This window comes from Pan troglodytes, chromosome 5, assembly GCF_028858775.2.
Source record: "Pan troglodytes isolate AG18354 chromosome 5, NHGRI_mPanTro3-v2.0_pri, whole genome shotgun sequence".
Classification (NCBI taxonomy): Eukaryota; Metazoa; Chordata; class Mammalia; order Primates; family Hominidae; genus Pan; species Pan troglodytes.
This window is the reverse complement of record NC_072403.2, coordinates 159210474-159227731: the sequence shown is the minus strand read 5'-3', so window position 1 is coordinate 159227731 and position 17258 is coordinate 159210474. Positions and strand designations below refer to the sequence as shown.

The 17258-nt window shown below is 33.9% G+C and overlaps 1 protein-coding gene across 3 annotated transcripts in view; it reads right to left on the bottom strand.

Moving 5' to 3' along the window:
* Positions 1–17258, bottom strand: part of STXBP5 (syntaxin binding protein 5) — a 185580-nt gene that overhangs the window by 64345 nt on the left and 103977 nt on the right. For all 3 annotated transcript variants that reach the window (XM_003311531.7, XM_016956444.4, XM_003311530.7), the window contains exons 10-17: positions 16025–16179; positions 14734–14806; positions 12252–12399; positions 11946–12013; positions 11641–11681; positions 10539–10759; positions 9772–9950; positions 1077–1202 (exon numbers count right to left, since the gene is read on the bottom strand). In XM_003311531.7, coding sequence (XP_003311579.1) covers positions 1077–1202; positions 9772–9950; positions 10539–10759; positions 11641–11681; positions 11946–12013; positions 12252–12399; positions 14734–14806; positions 16025–16179 — 1011 coding nt within the window. The remainder of the gene's footprint in view (positions 1–1076; positions 1203–9771; positions 9951–10538; positions 10760–11640; positions 11682–11945; positions 12014–12251; positions 12400–14733; positions 14807–16024; positions 16180–17258) is intronic.

Genomic DNA, 17258 nt, shown 5'->3' with positions numbered 1-17258 from the left:
AGCCAGTGTTAGTTTGATGTACAGTTGTCCCTTGGTTTCTTCAGAAGCTTGGTTCCAGGACCCCCCACAGATACTAAAATCTGCGGATGTTCAAGTCCTCAATATAAAATGGCATAAAATTTGCATGTAACCAATGTACAGTCTCCCATATACTTTAAATCATCTTGAGATTATTTACATATACCTAATACAATGGAAATGCTATATAGTTTTTATATTGTATTTAAAAATTTTTTTAAATTGTTGTATTGTTTTTTGGTTATATTTTCTGAATATTTTTCATCTACAGTTGGTTGAATCCATGGATAAAATAGGTGGATACAGAGGGCTAACTGTACAGCTGCAAGAGACAGAATAGGTGGTGGGAGCTACCAGCAAGAAAAAAAATGAATGAGTCCCTAGGGCTAGCATCAAGCAAGGAGACAATGAACTACACATGATAAATAGCTCTGGGACTGAACAGTTAGGAAGCAGTTTCTTACACTGCAGTGTTGATTTCTGAAACAAGAAAATAACAAATGCTTTATAAGTCTATCATATTGTAATAAAATATGTATAATTAACACTATATGGCTGAAGGCATGAATTGATAAATAAAACAGTATACTATAGTATAAATGAATATTAATTATTGTCATGCTTTTACAATTTATACAAGTTAATTGGAAGTAGAAAGAAAAATTACACAACTACACTTCAACATTTACAAAAATCAGTTTTATAACAGTTTTCTGGGTTCATATTGTTAGATTTCCATTATAGTAATTATTAATAAGAAAATTATATCTGGGAATATATTTAGGAGAGGATATACTGACTTTAAAACTTCATCACAAATAATTTATTGGTCCATGAGGCGTTTAACTTTACATCAGGAAATACTGCATGCATACCCAAAGTAAGTTATTCAGAATGAAATTATGTTCCAAATAAACAGTGAATTTCGTCTGAAATCAAAATTACAGAATGCCATTTTAGGTGACGATATAACAAAGACCATCCTTTCTATTTTTAAAAACAAAATGACATATGGAATACTATGAAGAGACTTAGAAAAAAACGTAACTTATACTTACAGTCCATAGGAAGAATTGACTGCCAGGCTGGTTATTTGTTGTGGTGGTTCTCCACCCACCCAAACCAACTGAATAACTAGTTCTGTTTGATAACCTGGAGACTGTTTAAGTGGTGAGTTTTTAACTCTAAAATAAAAGAAAACATGGTATCTTTAAACCATTTTCAACTATTGGCCTATATGATTATAAATAACTTTTTATATGAAACGATACTAGATACTTAAATATATAAAAATCAGAATCCTGTTTTCTAGAAGCATTTAACCTAGTTGGAGGGACTAAGTACGTAATTAACAAAAATAACTCATATGCAAACTCTACATATAAAGTGGGGGAGGACAGCAGGGGTGAAGGAAAAGGAGAAAATAAGAGGTGAGGAGGAAGAAGAGGGAGAAAGGAAAGAAGGCAGGGAGGGCTGGGGAGAAAGATGAAGAGAAGCGGCAGTCCAAGGATTAAGAAGAGAAAAACAAACCAAGTTAGAAAAAAATGTAAGTTAGAAAAGCAGGTTTAAAAATGGCTGGGTGCAGTGGCTCACGCCTGTAATCCCAGCACTTTGGGAAGCCGAGAAGGGCGGATCACCTGAGGTCAGTTCAAGACCATCCTGGTTAACATGGTGAAACTCTGTCTCTACCAAAAATACAAAAATTAGCCTGGCGTGGTGGTGTGTGCCTGTAGTCCCAGCTACTCTGGAGGCTGAGGCAGGAGAATCGCTTGAACCCGGGAGGCAGAAGTTGCAGTGAGCCGAGATCGCGCCATTGTACTCCAGCCTGGGCAACAAGAGCGAAACTCTGTCTCAAAAAAAAAAAAAACAAAAAAAAACAAAAAAACCCCCACAAAACTTAAAAACATGAAGTAACATAATGAAAAACTGTCCAAAAACAAGTTTAAAAAATGAGTTAAAACAAATATGAGCAATTTATGTGTGTGTGTGTGCACCTACTTTCACTGTAAAACAAATCTACCTTGACTTTGAGGTGACAGTATTTTTGTTCGCAGAGACTCTTTTTAAATAATTGCTGGATAATGCTACAAAAAATGCTCTTGCAGAACACAGACAGAAAACCCATGTTCAAGGATTGATAAGTGTTAAGTTTGGCCACAGTGGTAGGAGTGTGTAGTAAAAGTGAGAAGACAGCAAGACAGGCCAGGGCCAGACTTTAGAGGGTCTTCAAGTCCTGTCCACAAAGGTTTGATGTTGGTAGAAAGAACTCTCAGCAAGGTGGACTTTGAGTACTGATTCTGTTACTCACCAGCTGTCTTTTCACCTAGAAAGTGGGACTATTACTACCTAGTCACAATGTGAGGAAATTGTGACTGCCTATGAAAAGTACTTTGTAGATGGTCAAATTAGACAAAGGTAATATATTTTCATTATTAAAGAATTAAGACAGGCTGGGTGCAGTGGCTCACACCTATAATCAGAGCACTTTGGGAGGCCGAGGTGGGCAGATCACTTAAGGTCAAGAGTTCGAGACCAGCCTGGCCAACATGGCGAAACCCCGTCTCTACTAAACATACAAAAATTACCCAGGTGTGGTGGTGAGCACCTGCAATCCCAGCTACTCGGGAGGCTGAGGCAGGAGAATCGCCTGAACCTGGGAGGCAGCGGTTGCAGTGGGCTGAGATGGCACCACTGCACTCCAGCCTGGGCGACAGAGTGAGATCTCCGTCTCCAAAAAAAAAAAAGAAGAAAAAAAAAGAATAATTAAAGGCCAATGAAGGTTAATAAGAAATATTTGGGGAAGATTAATTTGGTGAACATAGGTAAGACGAAGTAGAACAGGGACACCAATTGGGAAGTTCCTGTGATTCTGATGTGAAACAAGAAAAAGGGAGATTGAAACACATTAATTGAGTAAGAACAGACAAGGCTTTACATTTCAGGAAGGCAGAAACCTTGCAGCTATTAATATTTTTAACACTGGCACAAAAGAGGTACTCAATATTTACTGAATGAATTGGAGGTTGAGTAGAGGTAGGGTAGAGGAAGAAAAGAAGAAACAGTGAATGTACAATCAGATAGAAGGAAGGGAGGGAGGGAGGGATAAAGAGGTAGTTTTAGGAGACCATGGGGTTAAGTTTGAGATGATGGTAGAGAACTACAAGTGAAACTAGTCAGCAGGTATGACTACCTATTCCCAAACCTCATGAATAGTTAAATCCATGCTGAACTAAACTTGTCATTAGGATTTTAGAAAGGAAGAGATAAAGAGGGGTTTAAAAGAGTGTGAGACCTTCTGAAACAATACCTGCTATACTTGTACCAGAAAACTTCAAGTGTACTTGAAAGACACATTTTTTAAAAAAATGTGAACAATTTTAGTGTGTGACTGCTTTTATTGTAAAAAAACCCTACTATGACTTTAAGTTAAAAACATTTTTGATTGCACAACTCTTTGCCTAGTAATTGCTGTAGCAAAACATATGCAAAGCCTGGTTACTTCAGCAATTCTTAAGGCTTCTGCCTTGAAATGACAGTGTGTGAGAGAACAGCAGGAAGACTACTCGATGTTGAATTTCCTGCCACCAAACTCAGAGGTAAGAACCCTTCTGAATAATTTAGTTGGTATTTCTAATGTGGAAGACCATGGCACCTCGTGTTTTGATGACATACATGCTCGGAAACAGCAAAAGTTGTTCAGACTTCAGGGTAAATGTGAATCACTGAGGGCACTGCTTATACGAATTGAGCTACAGTTCACTTCTGGCTGGTCAAGGTTTGCAAGGCAATGCATTCAGAACTCTACACTGGCTGATGCAAAATTTCTGAATTATTCTTAGGGAAATACCCACTAATCAGCTACAGCTCTCCATCTCAAGTGACAGAGTAACAACTGAGGCATTTCATTTCTTCCCAGAGTCAGCCTTGACACAGGAGTAGACTGAAGGGTCTGAGTGGTCTATCTTCTACTTCTGTGAATTAGGTATAGAAGGTTAGGGTCAAGGAAGTGTCCTCCCTCCCTCTGGCATATTAAATGTGCACGACAAATTCTCAAGAGCAGAACCAGGCATTCCAGGGATAATTTTAGAAGTACATATATGGGCACATTTAAGATTTAAGTGACCAGGACACACAGAACTCATGGAATTCTTATTTTAGTTAGTATAAGGAAACAAAAAAACGTTCTTTAGTAAAAATAAAAAGGCAGCCAAATGTGATGCAAAATGGTAAAGGATGAGAAACCTAAGCCAAGAAATGAAAGCAGGTAAGTTACATTTTAAAAATATGAAATGGGAAGAGGGTGTTATGCTTTATTCTAAATGGTTATGGTATAATTTTAATGTTTTTAATATATTCAAGTTGATTTGTTTACTTTTTAAGGAAAAAGTTTTTTAGAGTTCCATAATTTGTACAAATGTATTTTAAATGTTAAAGTGATGCGTAGAGCCTCACAGTTTCAAAATGATTGTTTGAGCAAGTACCTTGCAAAGGGACAATAAAAATAATTCAAAAACATAAAATTTCATTGCTAAAAGAAACAAGTCAAACGGCTGCCTTTTCTTTTTTACCTCTTTTTTTTAAGAGACAGAATCTCACTCTGTCACCCTGGCTGGAGTGCAGCTATGATCATAGCTCACTGTGACCTTGAACTCCTGGGCTCAGGCAATCCTCCCACTTCAGCCTACAGGTGATGTCGCCACACCTGGCTAATTTTTTAAAAAACTTTATTGTAGAGATGGTATCTTACTATGTTAATCCAGACTGGTCTTGAACTCCTGGTCTCAATCACTCCCCTTCCTTGGTCTTAAACAGTTGCTTTTAAAATGTTTCTTCAAATAAACCAATTGTAAACAAAGGCATTTTATATGAAAAAAGCCTCAATATTATATTTTAACATCAATTTTTGTTGTACTTCTTACTTTAAGAAACTGGCCTCTAGGACTGTGGACTAAAACAATGTGAAGTTAATAAATACCTGCATTTATTTGAAGACTATTAAAAGAAAAAAATGAGGTATAAGTTGTTTGTGATTTTTTAAAAAATCACTAATATATAGATTTTAGACAAAAATGTCCAAAACTTGTACTTTATGTCTTTCACTAGCTTGTACAATATTCTACTAAAAGACTAGTTATCTCTCTCATGACTCTGTCTCCAAAAATTGGTCCTTTAGTAAGGTAATACTAGAGAATTATTATTACTAACAAATTAATTTTAAGATAATGGCTGAAGAAAAGGAAATAGTTATCATGCAATCCCTATGTTTACAATCTTCCCATGCGTTCTTGTTCTTGGGTTTTCTCTAAAATCCAGAAAAAGGATCAAAATAACCATAACTGTATCAATAGAGCCATTACTTTATGATATTTTTTACTACGATTTGTTTATATTTCTAATTTTAAAAATCAATACTTAAAATTTTAAGTAATGTTGTAATTTAAATGTATAACTTGATGTAACAATATATAACATTATCTATTAAAGTTAGTAAGAATTTGCATTTATGTGACCAGCCAAACCACCCCCCATGGCTGCCAAAAACAAAAATCAAGCATGTGTACACACACACACACACAAACACACACACACACACACTCAAATTAGCAGGACTGCTTCTCCACATCTGTTGTATTTTCTTGAGTGTCAGTGGAACTCCTGGGCTTCTCTCTACCCTCTTTCTAACTCTATCCCAGGAATGGTAGAGTCCCTATGTAGCCGGTAAATATGGAAATAATTAATGTAGCCCTCTCATTTTCCCCTCAACCTGTGTTCATTTGGGAGCAAGTCTGCCCAGGGGATGCATTTTCTTTTCTGCTGCTGCAAAGGCAGTGTTCTTAATACTGCCATGACTGGGAGGATAAGGCTATCTCTGTATACAGGTCAGTCAGTACCAGGAAACCTACCTGGCTCTTGTGCTAGTTGGCATCTTTACCTTTGACAATAATTAAGGTGATATTTTTAGTCACCATCTGAAATTATTTTATTTCTTAATGTGTTAAGAATACAGATGGGGGCCAGACACAGTGGCTAACATCTGTAATCCCAGCACTTTGGGAGGCCGAGGCAGGCAGATTGCCTCCAAGTTTGAGACCACCCTGGGTAACATGCCGAAAACCCACCTCTATAAAAAACTACAAAATTAGCTGGGCATAGTGGTGTGCGCTTGTAGTCCCAGCTACATGGGAGGCTGAGTTGGGAGGACTGATTGAGCCCAGGAGGTCGTGGCTGCAGTGAGCTGTGATCACACCACTGTACTCCAGCATGGGCAACAGAGCGAGACCCTGTCTCTTTAAAAAAAAAAAAAAAAAAAAAAAAAAAAAAAAAAAAAAAGAATCCAGATAGGTAAAGAGAAGTATAATTACTGGGCTCCTTCGTAGATTCTAGTAAGCAATTACAGGTGACAGGACTCTGGCTGAATCTCCTATGTGTGTCTTTAAAGTCTGAACTGCTTCAAAGTTCCATCCATTTTATAAAACATACTGACAGGGCAGTTTACCTCTATCTGACACCAAACGCTACTTCCAAAAAGAACTGTCCCTTAATACATTAAGTCTCAAGATAAAATGAATTTATAAAGTTTTATTATACATGAGGTTAGTTGTTATAAAGTTTTATTATACATGAGGTTAGTCTACAAAAAACCAAAACAGAAGAAAAATTATTAAAGTAACTCAAAACAATGTAATTGCCTTATGCATCACTTGTCATATGCTCAAAGGTCTAAAGGACAGCTGTCATGTTATATTTTACTATTCATCTAGTGTTTTACTATCAGTGGTAATTTTAATACTACAATTTTGGACTTACTTTTGTTAACAGATAAATAATATTAAATGGAATAATTCCAGGCTAATCAAATTATAGGAGAAGAGTGGTTTGGGTAAGAGATTTAAAATTATTTATTTACATTATATAGTAATGTAAAAACTCAATGAAAAATAAAAGAGTTTTAATGACTGTTTTTTAAAAAACAACCCCCCCCATTTTTTCTAGCTCTTGTCACCAGGTGGTCTACTATAACAATATACTGCTTATTAAAAATAATGTTACAAACATTTCTAAAGATCATATTTTGGTCTGTTACCCTGTGAGGGCAAGTAGTATTCAAAGCAAGTCTAGAACATCTTGACAGAAATGAAGGATGGTCACAAAGTTCTGAGGTGGTGTTAAGAAGACACAAACACCAACTTAAAAGAAGCTCCCTCTAGAAAACTGTGACAAAATCACGTTAAGTTGATTAAATTCAGTAAGTTAAAACAAATTGCCTATAAAAAATACCTAGAGTTCCACAGTGATATTCAAAAGGAAAAAAAACCATCAAATCAGTCATTAGTTATTTTAGGATTCAGAAAAAACTGTTAAGATGTTATTGCGTGTATATCCCAGGATTGGCAAAGTGTATCCATACACAAAAGATAACAATTAATGCCAACAACAAAAAGGACTCTCCTCACATGTATCATTAATGGATTGGCTAATGAGACTCTCTGTCTACTGGGACTAACCAGCAGCTTAAAAGGAATTCTTATATTAAGTGACATTCCATTAAATAATTACAAAAGATTAATAGTGTGCCATAACATTCCATCACAAGTATGAAAAGTCCTCCCAAACAAGAAAGATGGCCATACCATAATCTCAGGTCCATGAACAATAAAGAAAACTCATAATTGTAGAACGAAGTCAGTATTACCTTTAAAATGGATTTGGGTACTGTTGTACTCTGCATTTTGGTTTGCTGGTTTTAACAGCTGCTGCTGGTTGCTGCCTTAACTATTATCCTTGCTCTTTCAGTCAGTAAAAAAACTGGAAAAAAAAGGCCTTTCTAAGAACAGAGGACAAAGACTCACCTATCAGGCCGGCCTTTAACTTTAACCTAGAAAGCCAAGGTAAGAGGTCTTTCACTCTGGTCCAAACAGTACTGCTTCTCCTGTCAGTACTATTTCCTCTGACCTATCTTGTCATGAGAAAGCAGTGCATTGATGGTGTTTTTTCTTCAGGTAGGAAAAGAATTTAATGTTTTATACTGCTGGATCTCTGGCCACAAGCCTAAAAAACTTGGAGGCATCAGAAATTATGAAGTACAAATTAAATAAATCATTCTAATTCTGTTGAAGATAATGTATGTTTATATGGAATTGTTATTTTGTTAAAATGTCACTTCAGTAGTTGAAAACACTATTTCAGAAATATAGAAATACGTTACAAAAAATGCCCCAAAGACAAATTGTACTACGTATGTCATAAAAATTAAATGTAACAAAGGGCTTGGGAAAAAAACATTGAAATCAGAAACAAGGGCATTAACGGAACATTTACAATTTTAAGTATAAAGTAGTATTGAAGAAGTAATAAAGGGGAAAAGTGTAGAATTCTGTATTCCCAAGTCTCATTCTAGTTAAAACATGTGCTAGAACTACAGTTATAAGTGTGTATATTCTAGTACAGGTATGAGAGAGGGAGAGGAGAGAAAGAAAAACTTGATACCTTTCTGAGAAATGTAGCTGCTTAACCTCAATGGGTATACACTGTTTGGATCAGAGGTTCTCATCCTTGGCACTACTGATGTTTTGAGCTGGTAATTCTTTGTTGTGTGCACTGCCTTGTCCATTGTAGAATATTTACCATCATCCCTGGCCTCTACCCACTAAGTGTCAATAGCATCTCCCTTCCTCATGTTGTGTCTACTAAAAGCATCTCCAAATGTCCCCTAGGGAACAAAATCATATGCAAATGAGAGCCACTAGCTTAGACTACATGACCTTCAAGTTTTGTAAACATATAATTTTCTAAAACTCTGTATTTTTAAAATGATTGTAATATTAAAAAAATCTATCCGTTTTATCTTTGGTGTGAGTGCATTATTCATTACACAGACATTCTTCCCAGAAATTATTTATCTACCAGTAGAAGAGACTCAAGCAGATTAAAGTAAAATAGTGCAAAGCCTGGTCCTTTTAATAAATGCAAATTATTTCTCTTACTTACTACCCTCTCTACCTTGAACCTAGTACACTCTGGCTTTTGCCCTCTACCAATCTACTGAATCTCTCTGAGTGCTACCAGAACCACCTTTCCGTCATTATCCTAGTTGAATTCTTTGTAAATATACTATTAATCACATAGTCTTCGTGTACTTTTTCAATGATTTTAACTCCTTACTCATTGTTTTATTTCTCTGCCTCTATCATTTAGACATTTTAACCACTCAATAATAAAAATTGGACAGAAAAAATAAAACTTCATCCAATTTATCTCTGTATAAAAGCAAGATATATTTAAATTTAGGATGCAACAATAAAAGGTTTTAAATAAAGATATGGTGGTGCTAGTGAAGATTCAGAAAAAGAAAATGATTAGAAAACAACTGAGTCTTAAAAGACTTAAAAAAACAGAATTTTCAGAGTTGTGGAAAGCAGTCGGAACATAAATCCAAGCTACATATAAATCAAGACTAAAAACACTGATGGATTTAGAAGACTGAGCGATATATACAGGTTAGATCCTTGCTGCTTTACGAGAATGTTTGGAGATTAAACCTTAATATTTTAAGGATAATATCATGAAATGCAATCATATTCCTCTTGATGTCATAGAAAAATGAGTTGGACTAACCATAGCAAAACACAGGAAGAACCACTCTTATGCCATTTTGCTATATCAAAAGAAAATGTTACCATAGCTCTAATGCTTACAATTTATATAAATTAAAAGATAATATCCAAAACTCCTCTGTAGTTTTTTATAACTTACTTTAAACAAGGTACATTATCACGAAGTCCATCAGATGAACTGCTACTGGTAGATGGATGAGACTGAGGAGGGATGGGCTGAGGGTTGGACCCTCCCACGGGTGTTGGCAAAGGTGGTGGCTGCTCACCCTCCGGAGTTTCCACATCATTTATCTCATATAATAATCGAACTTCAAGCATCTGTTGTAAAAGTAAGGTAGTTTACTTACTCCTAATAATTATTGCTCATTTTATCACAATTTATACACACATACACACACACTTTACATAAACTTCAGTGGCAAGAAGATTTTTAAAGGTAAAAATTTAGCAATTATTGCTCATTTTATCACAATTTATACACACATACACACACACTTTACATAAACTTCAGTGGCAAGAAGATTTTTAAAGGTAAAAATTTAGCAAGATTTCAAAAAATAAGGATTTAGCAAGAAAGAAAATGTTCTTGACTCAGGGAGTACACACACAAACGTGCATTATTATTTTAGAATGTATGGTACTCGTGTTAATATCAAATTAGAGTATACTCATATTCATATTAGCTTTCCTTAAAGGAAACATATCCTATACTTAAGGATTTAAATAATCAGTGAAAATATATGCAAAAAATGCTGTTTTTTACAAAAGAGAGATAATAATATAAATACTAAGGTGTTTTCAAAAGTTCTGCACAAAACTGACTGCAAAAAGTCTTCCAAATCATCCACAAATTTAAAAATGTGGATGAAAATAACTTGACCATGAAAATAACTAAGACGTTATTACCGGAATGACTTCTGTGATTACTTCCTGCTTGCTGAATCTATAAATAATGACATGAGCTGAAACTCCAGCGATGCACAGCATTCTACTTTCTGGACACCAGGAGATGATCTGAATGGCATATGGATCTTCATCTACAATGTCTGTGTTTGGCCTGTCATCTTTATTTCTTGACTTTTCAAATACTTTAGATGTCTTTAGCTTATATAATACTTGTAGAGTTACTGGAAAAAAGATAATATATGTCAGATACTTTAATATAAAATGATCAAACATAAGGTAACATTTAATCACTCATACTATGTATAGAAAATGGTCCATATTTAACTACATCATATTTTCATTTCTCAATTTACATTAGTCTATTAAACATTTAGATAATATATTCTTTGTTCTCATTGACCAAACAAGAGTGTGCTCATTGTATTCATGAAGAAAAATCTATTATCACAATGGATTTTAGGTAACCTTAAAAAAATGAGTAATAAAAACATTTTGGAAAAATAATGTGTAAACACATGAAAATAATAAACAACACAGTTTGCTTCCTAAAATGATTTTCTATATATCTTCTCTAGAAAAGATACAGTACCAATATAATTAAACATTCTTACATGAGGAAACACAACATATCCTGAGTTAACTGGATTCCAATTGGATGCTTGCCATGCGTGTTTTGCAAACATTAATCATTAAAGGCATTATTTCTTTTTTTGCTACTATGTAACCACCAGATTTATTTCACAAAGACAACATGAACGCTAGTGATACAAATTTAGAGTCAGGCATTAAAATTATTCTAGAAATTTCTGTTGATTTGGAACACATTCCCACTTCCCCTAACTCTGACTTAGGAAGATAAGGTTTGAAGAAATTTTGAAGAAAAAAAAAAAAAATTGAATACTTGTGTTGCCAATTATTCTTGATTTACTAATATTAAGACTATATTAAAAATTCTAAACTCATGTATTTAATAAATCAAGCATTAAATTTATAACCTCTACATTTCAAATTAAATATTGGTTATGCAATTATTATAAAACAGGATGTATAAAAGCAGTGATTGTGTAACATATAACAAATAATGAATATTAAAAATACTTACTTGCAGAAGCATCCCAGAACTTAACTGACCCATCAGCATGCCTAAGAAAAGCAATGTTAAGAATGTGATGAATAAAATTACAGTTCTTCCTTCTTTAAATGGGTACTGCTATTAAAAAGTCAACAAAATGAGTAAAAAGGTAAAAAAAATCAGGGTAAACTGGCAGGTTCTTAAGAATAACATTTCTTATTATATTACGACATAAAGGAAAGCTCTACCTGCCCAATAAGTTAACATTCATGTAGTCTCAATCAATTATATTTAGCTATTATAGATTTACTTGGTGAAGACAGACTTTTACTTACCCTGTAATAATTATTTCTGGGTAACTTTGAGCACCCAAGCCCCAATTACCTCCGTTGATGGGCCATTCCTATAAAAAAAGATCACTGTATAAAGCAACTTGCAAGCATACTACATACCTCCGTGTGTGTGTGTGTGTGTGTGTGTGTGTGTGTATAAATAATCCAGTGAAAAACATATTTTGCTTGCAAAAATAATTTTTAACCTATTTTCTATAGAAAAGGTATAATGTTATCAAATACTCCAAGGTGATAAATATAGAATAAATAAGAAATATAACATTAAATACTGAAGCTCATGTTCAATACCTTTTTGCTGTAACCCTGACGTTTCTGTCTAGCTCCAACAGAATAAAGTGCAGGAATAAGGTCCACAGGACAATCAGCAAAATATTCGCAACATGTAACAGGGGACTCATGTATACTCAAAGGGTAGGGATTTTCAAATATAGGATATCTTTAACAACAGAAAAAGAAAAGTTTTATTAATTTAATGAATTATACCATATGATTAATACAAAAATAAAAACTTTAAAAAACATACATTCTATCATAGAGATTAAATTGATTTAATTTTTGTAAATATATTTAAAAATGGAAGTCTTTTATAATGAAAATTGCTCAATTAGAATAGTAAACAGAAAGGCTCTAGTTGCAACTACATGCCATATGCCATACACTACACTAAGTGCTTTAAATATATACATCTCATTTACTTCTTGCACCAAACTTACGACATAGGCATTTTACTGAAGAACAAAGGCTTACAGAGAATAATGTGTCAAAAGCATGCCTGCTAGCAAATGGTGGAATAACACATACCTCATCCTTATGTCAGCAGATCTAACAAATGTTCAATTCTTTTTCTATCCATAAACATGATACCTAGTCCAATATTTAATTCAGAATATTTTCTTGTTTTGGTAATAATCCATAATAAAATTCTACCTTAAATGTTTTCTAGATATGAAGTTATTTTATTAAATAAAGCAAAAAATGCTTTTAAAAATCATGAAATTAAAGTAGAATCCTATCTAAATATAAAATATTTCTTTTCTCATTTTAAAGTCCTTAGAATGAGAATAGTCTGGAAAACCAGAAACTGGCTAAAAAATTTAAAAAGTGCAAAGTGGCTAATTTGCAAAAATTAGATCAGTCTACTACTGACAATTTTTTAAAACAGAAGAGAGAAATTTCCAAATAGTCCCTTATAGACTGCAAAATGAACCCAACTATCACCACTCCCACCTCTAGGACCAAACACAAACAACATGCATTCATAAAATGACAAAACGGCAAGCAACTTTCTTCTTTTTATAACACACATTATTTCCTTAGCTCAGTGATTCTATTATTACCATATATTTAACTGATACTTTTGCTAAATAAAATGCCTAGTCACAGGTTACTTGCATAGTATTTTCTTTGAGTTAAATGTATCTCAGTACAGACCACATGTGAAAAGTCTCAATTATTTGAAAAACTTGCCTAAGGGAAAAAAATAAAAGAAAATCATATTAAGAATAAGTTATTCTAGGACAGAAATAATATTTTCAAATTATCTTGTTATTTTGAAAAGACTCCTCACAATTGATTAGTAAAAGTAGCAGGTACTAAAGTAAATTTAGAATTGCCTAAACATCAGGTAAATGATACTGTTCACCTACTTCAGGGTCGCCCAACCTCAGTACTATTCACATTTTGGACGAGATAATGTTCTACTGTAGGGAACTGTCCTATGCACTGTGGATGTTTTGCAGCATCTCTGTCTTCTACCCACTAGATGCCAGTAGCAACACCCTCAAACCCACTGAAAAGGTTTCCACAGAGATCGCCATATATTCTCTGGGTGGGAGAAGGGCGGGACTGGGGGCAGGGAATGCAAAAATCACCCTTGATTGAGAAACACTGAAATACTGAATGAGTAAACTCAATTAAAAACCATACTTAATGATTCTTTCTCCAAAGATAAATAATACAATGTGCTTCCATTCAAATAATTTGTAAGTAAACATTATCATCTATGATCCAAAAAGCAGAATATGGCAAATACCATGAAAAGTTACAAAGAAGCTATGGTGTGAAGTTACAGATCAGATATAATACATCTGGTAAACAGAGGATAGGAAAAGCCCGAAAAAGATAAGAAGGTTGACTTTGAAAGTTATATAGATTTTTATGGCAGTGAAACAACTAGTGTTTCAGGTATTGGGAATTACATAGGAGAAGACATAGAAATGTGATGTCTGTTGAATACATAGTTCTGTTTTCCTAAGGAATAGACACTAGTGAGAAGACAGAGATCAGGTTGGAAAGAAACCCTGAATTCCTACTGTTTGGGAGTAGTAGATGTTTTTAAATCAAAAAACAATACTGAACCATGGTTTGAAGAGGATAGTACAAGATTGGAACTGTGTGTAAAACGAATCTGGCAAAAGCATGTATAAACATTGCAACTGAGAGTGAGTAGAGGTAGAAAGACTAAAATAGCTTATTTTGGAGGTAATTGACGTGCTGATTTTGTGTGGCCCCAGGATATCTAAGTGTCAGGTTGAATCGTGAAATTTCAGAACTACAACAAATTTTTACCTAAAAATGAAAATTTTATGAGATTCAACATAATAGAGAAATTTGAGTAAGTAGATATGTGAGTCTGGAGCTCTCAAAAGAGGTCAAGGTTATGGATATAAATGTAGAGTTTTCAAAGAAATGAAATAGCCAATGCTATGATAAAAGGCGTCTTTTTTCAACCACATACTGATAGAATCACTCACCAAATTTTATTTCTTACCCATTTTGTGCAAGGTCTATAAGTACTAAATCCTTTTCTAGAAGAACAACCACAGCATATGGTTCTTGAAAATCTGGAATTGGACAATGCATGAATTATAGTTTCAAAAATGCAAGTGGACAGCAAATTAGATAAATGTTTCTTGCTTGATTTTATTTAGTTTCATTCTCTTGAGTATTTAACATTCTGATCCTATGATACTTCATGCACGTTATTTAAGGCTAGTAAGTTTTATGAGATAATCTATTTACTGACCATTTCAAAATTATTTTACTTTTGTAAAAATGAGTAAGACAGAAATTTCTATGGCATTGCAAATTTCAAAGCTGCACATGGACAACAAAACTAAAATTTAAATCTGAATACACACAAGAAGAGTTATCATTTAATCTCACAGGAACCCAAAAGAGTTCTACTATAATACTATCTTTCTTGGATGTTTCATATGTGCCTGTCAATAACTGTAAAATACATTACATCTTTACACCTCAATGAATTTCAACTGAAGTGAAAAAAGGTCCAGATTTAAATTCTTCTTGAATTATATACACTAGCTCTGATGGTTAATTGTATGTGTCAATTTGTCTATAATATGGTGCCCCCAGCTGTTTGGTCAAATACCAGTCTAGACATTGCTGTGAAAAAAAAATATACATATATATACATATATTCAGATGTGATTAGCATTTAAATCAGTAGATTCTGAGTCAAGCCCATTACCCTCTGAACGAATGGGCCTCATTCAGTCAGTTTAACGTCTTAAAAGCACAAACTGAGGTTTCCTGAAAAAAACGCAATTGTGCCTCAAGATTGCAACATAGAAACCATGTCTGAAATTTCAATCTATAGATTTCAGACTCAAGACTGCAACATGAATGCCTTCCTGAATTTCCAGCCTGCTAGCCTGCTCTACAGGTTTCAGACTGGCCAGCCCCCACAACAGTGTGAGCCAATTTCTTAAAATCAATCAATCAATCAATCAATCAATCAATCAATCACTTTCTCTCCTATGAGTGTGTGCGTCTATGGAGAATCCTTACTAATACATTACTATCTTAACAGAATTTTAAAATGTTTCTTAATATGAATAGCGTTTTTTAATTCTTCAAAACAGATTAAATTTATTAAACCACTTCTGAAATAAAGTTTGTAGATTATGAATGCAGCAGCTCTTCTCCAGAAGAATTAGCACAATAGGATGAGTAGTTTTATCTAAACAACCTAGGTCTTTTTTTTTTTTTTTTAATATCAGCTCTCTATGGAGAATGAGCTTTAAAGTTGCAAAGCTTACCATTTGGGTATGGTGTTTCACACAGCGTTAGAAAATCAACAATTGAATAGTCCATTTCTAGCACAGCAGTGCTTTTCCCATGCATCACTGTTAAGCAAGGTCTTCTTCCTACAGTATCATATGACAAACCTCCTGATAAAATAATAAAAGGCTCCCTGGAAATAAAATACATATTAAGATTATTAATGGCATAGTAAAGATAATTTTCTTGCTACATCATAATTTTTTAATTTAGTGAAATAACAAAATCTTAAATTCTAACATTTTTACACATCATATAATTGAATTGTCTCATGGAATTTTTAATTGGATTAGTTAAGACCCAAGCGAATTGCTGAAAATTAACCTGCAATAAAAATAAACATTGACTACATTTAACTTTTATACCTCCCTAAAACTTTATCCCCTAAATAAAATTTTCATAAAATTCTCTCTGGCTTTCTGCTGATTAAAGTCTCTAAAATGTATTGCTTTGACTTCCAATCCTAACCAGGCCTTCTCAATAGAAGCTCCCACAGAGAATCTTAATGCCTTGAGGCATCCATTGTAGGTAATGGATTAAATTCTCAAGAACGCATCAAGAATTGTACTCAATACAAATCACTTTTGAGAGAACTGTGAAGTCACTCAAATCATGCCTTAATTTCTTCTAGAACCTTGGCTGATGCATTCTCAAACCATAGCTCCCATACACACATTTATCAGTTGCCAGCCTGATAATTCTAATTAGCCCCATAACTCTGTTATAACTAATTTTCCCATTCTCTCTATTAGTCATTATTAAACCTAAATTATTTATCTAGACTCATTTTCAAAAACTATTAATATATGCTTATTTTTTCACATATTATGGTCTGAGTATATTTCCACGCATTTGACTTGTCTTTCCATTTATTGGTGGTGAAGTTATTTATGGTACATTATACAGATGAATTAAATTTTCTGTATATTATTTTCTTAAGTATCTCCATTTATGATTTCTTAGTTTTTAAATGCTTAATCTAAGGTTAGTGTATCTATCTTCCTCCTCACCCATTATTCATGATGTTACTTCCTTCTTTTCCATCTCTAGAATTTTTAGTCTTCACATCTATAAGCCATACGTAATAATATCTAATGGTTAAAAGTGCTAGTTCTGGAACTAACCCAACTGCATTTAAATCTTAGCTCTGGCTTAATTTCTGTATGATCTTTGGCACGTTGCTTACCCTCTCTGTTCCTAGCTTCTACATGT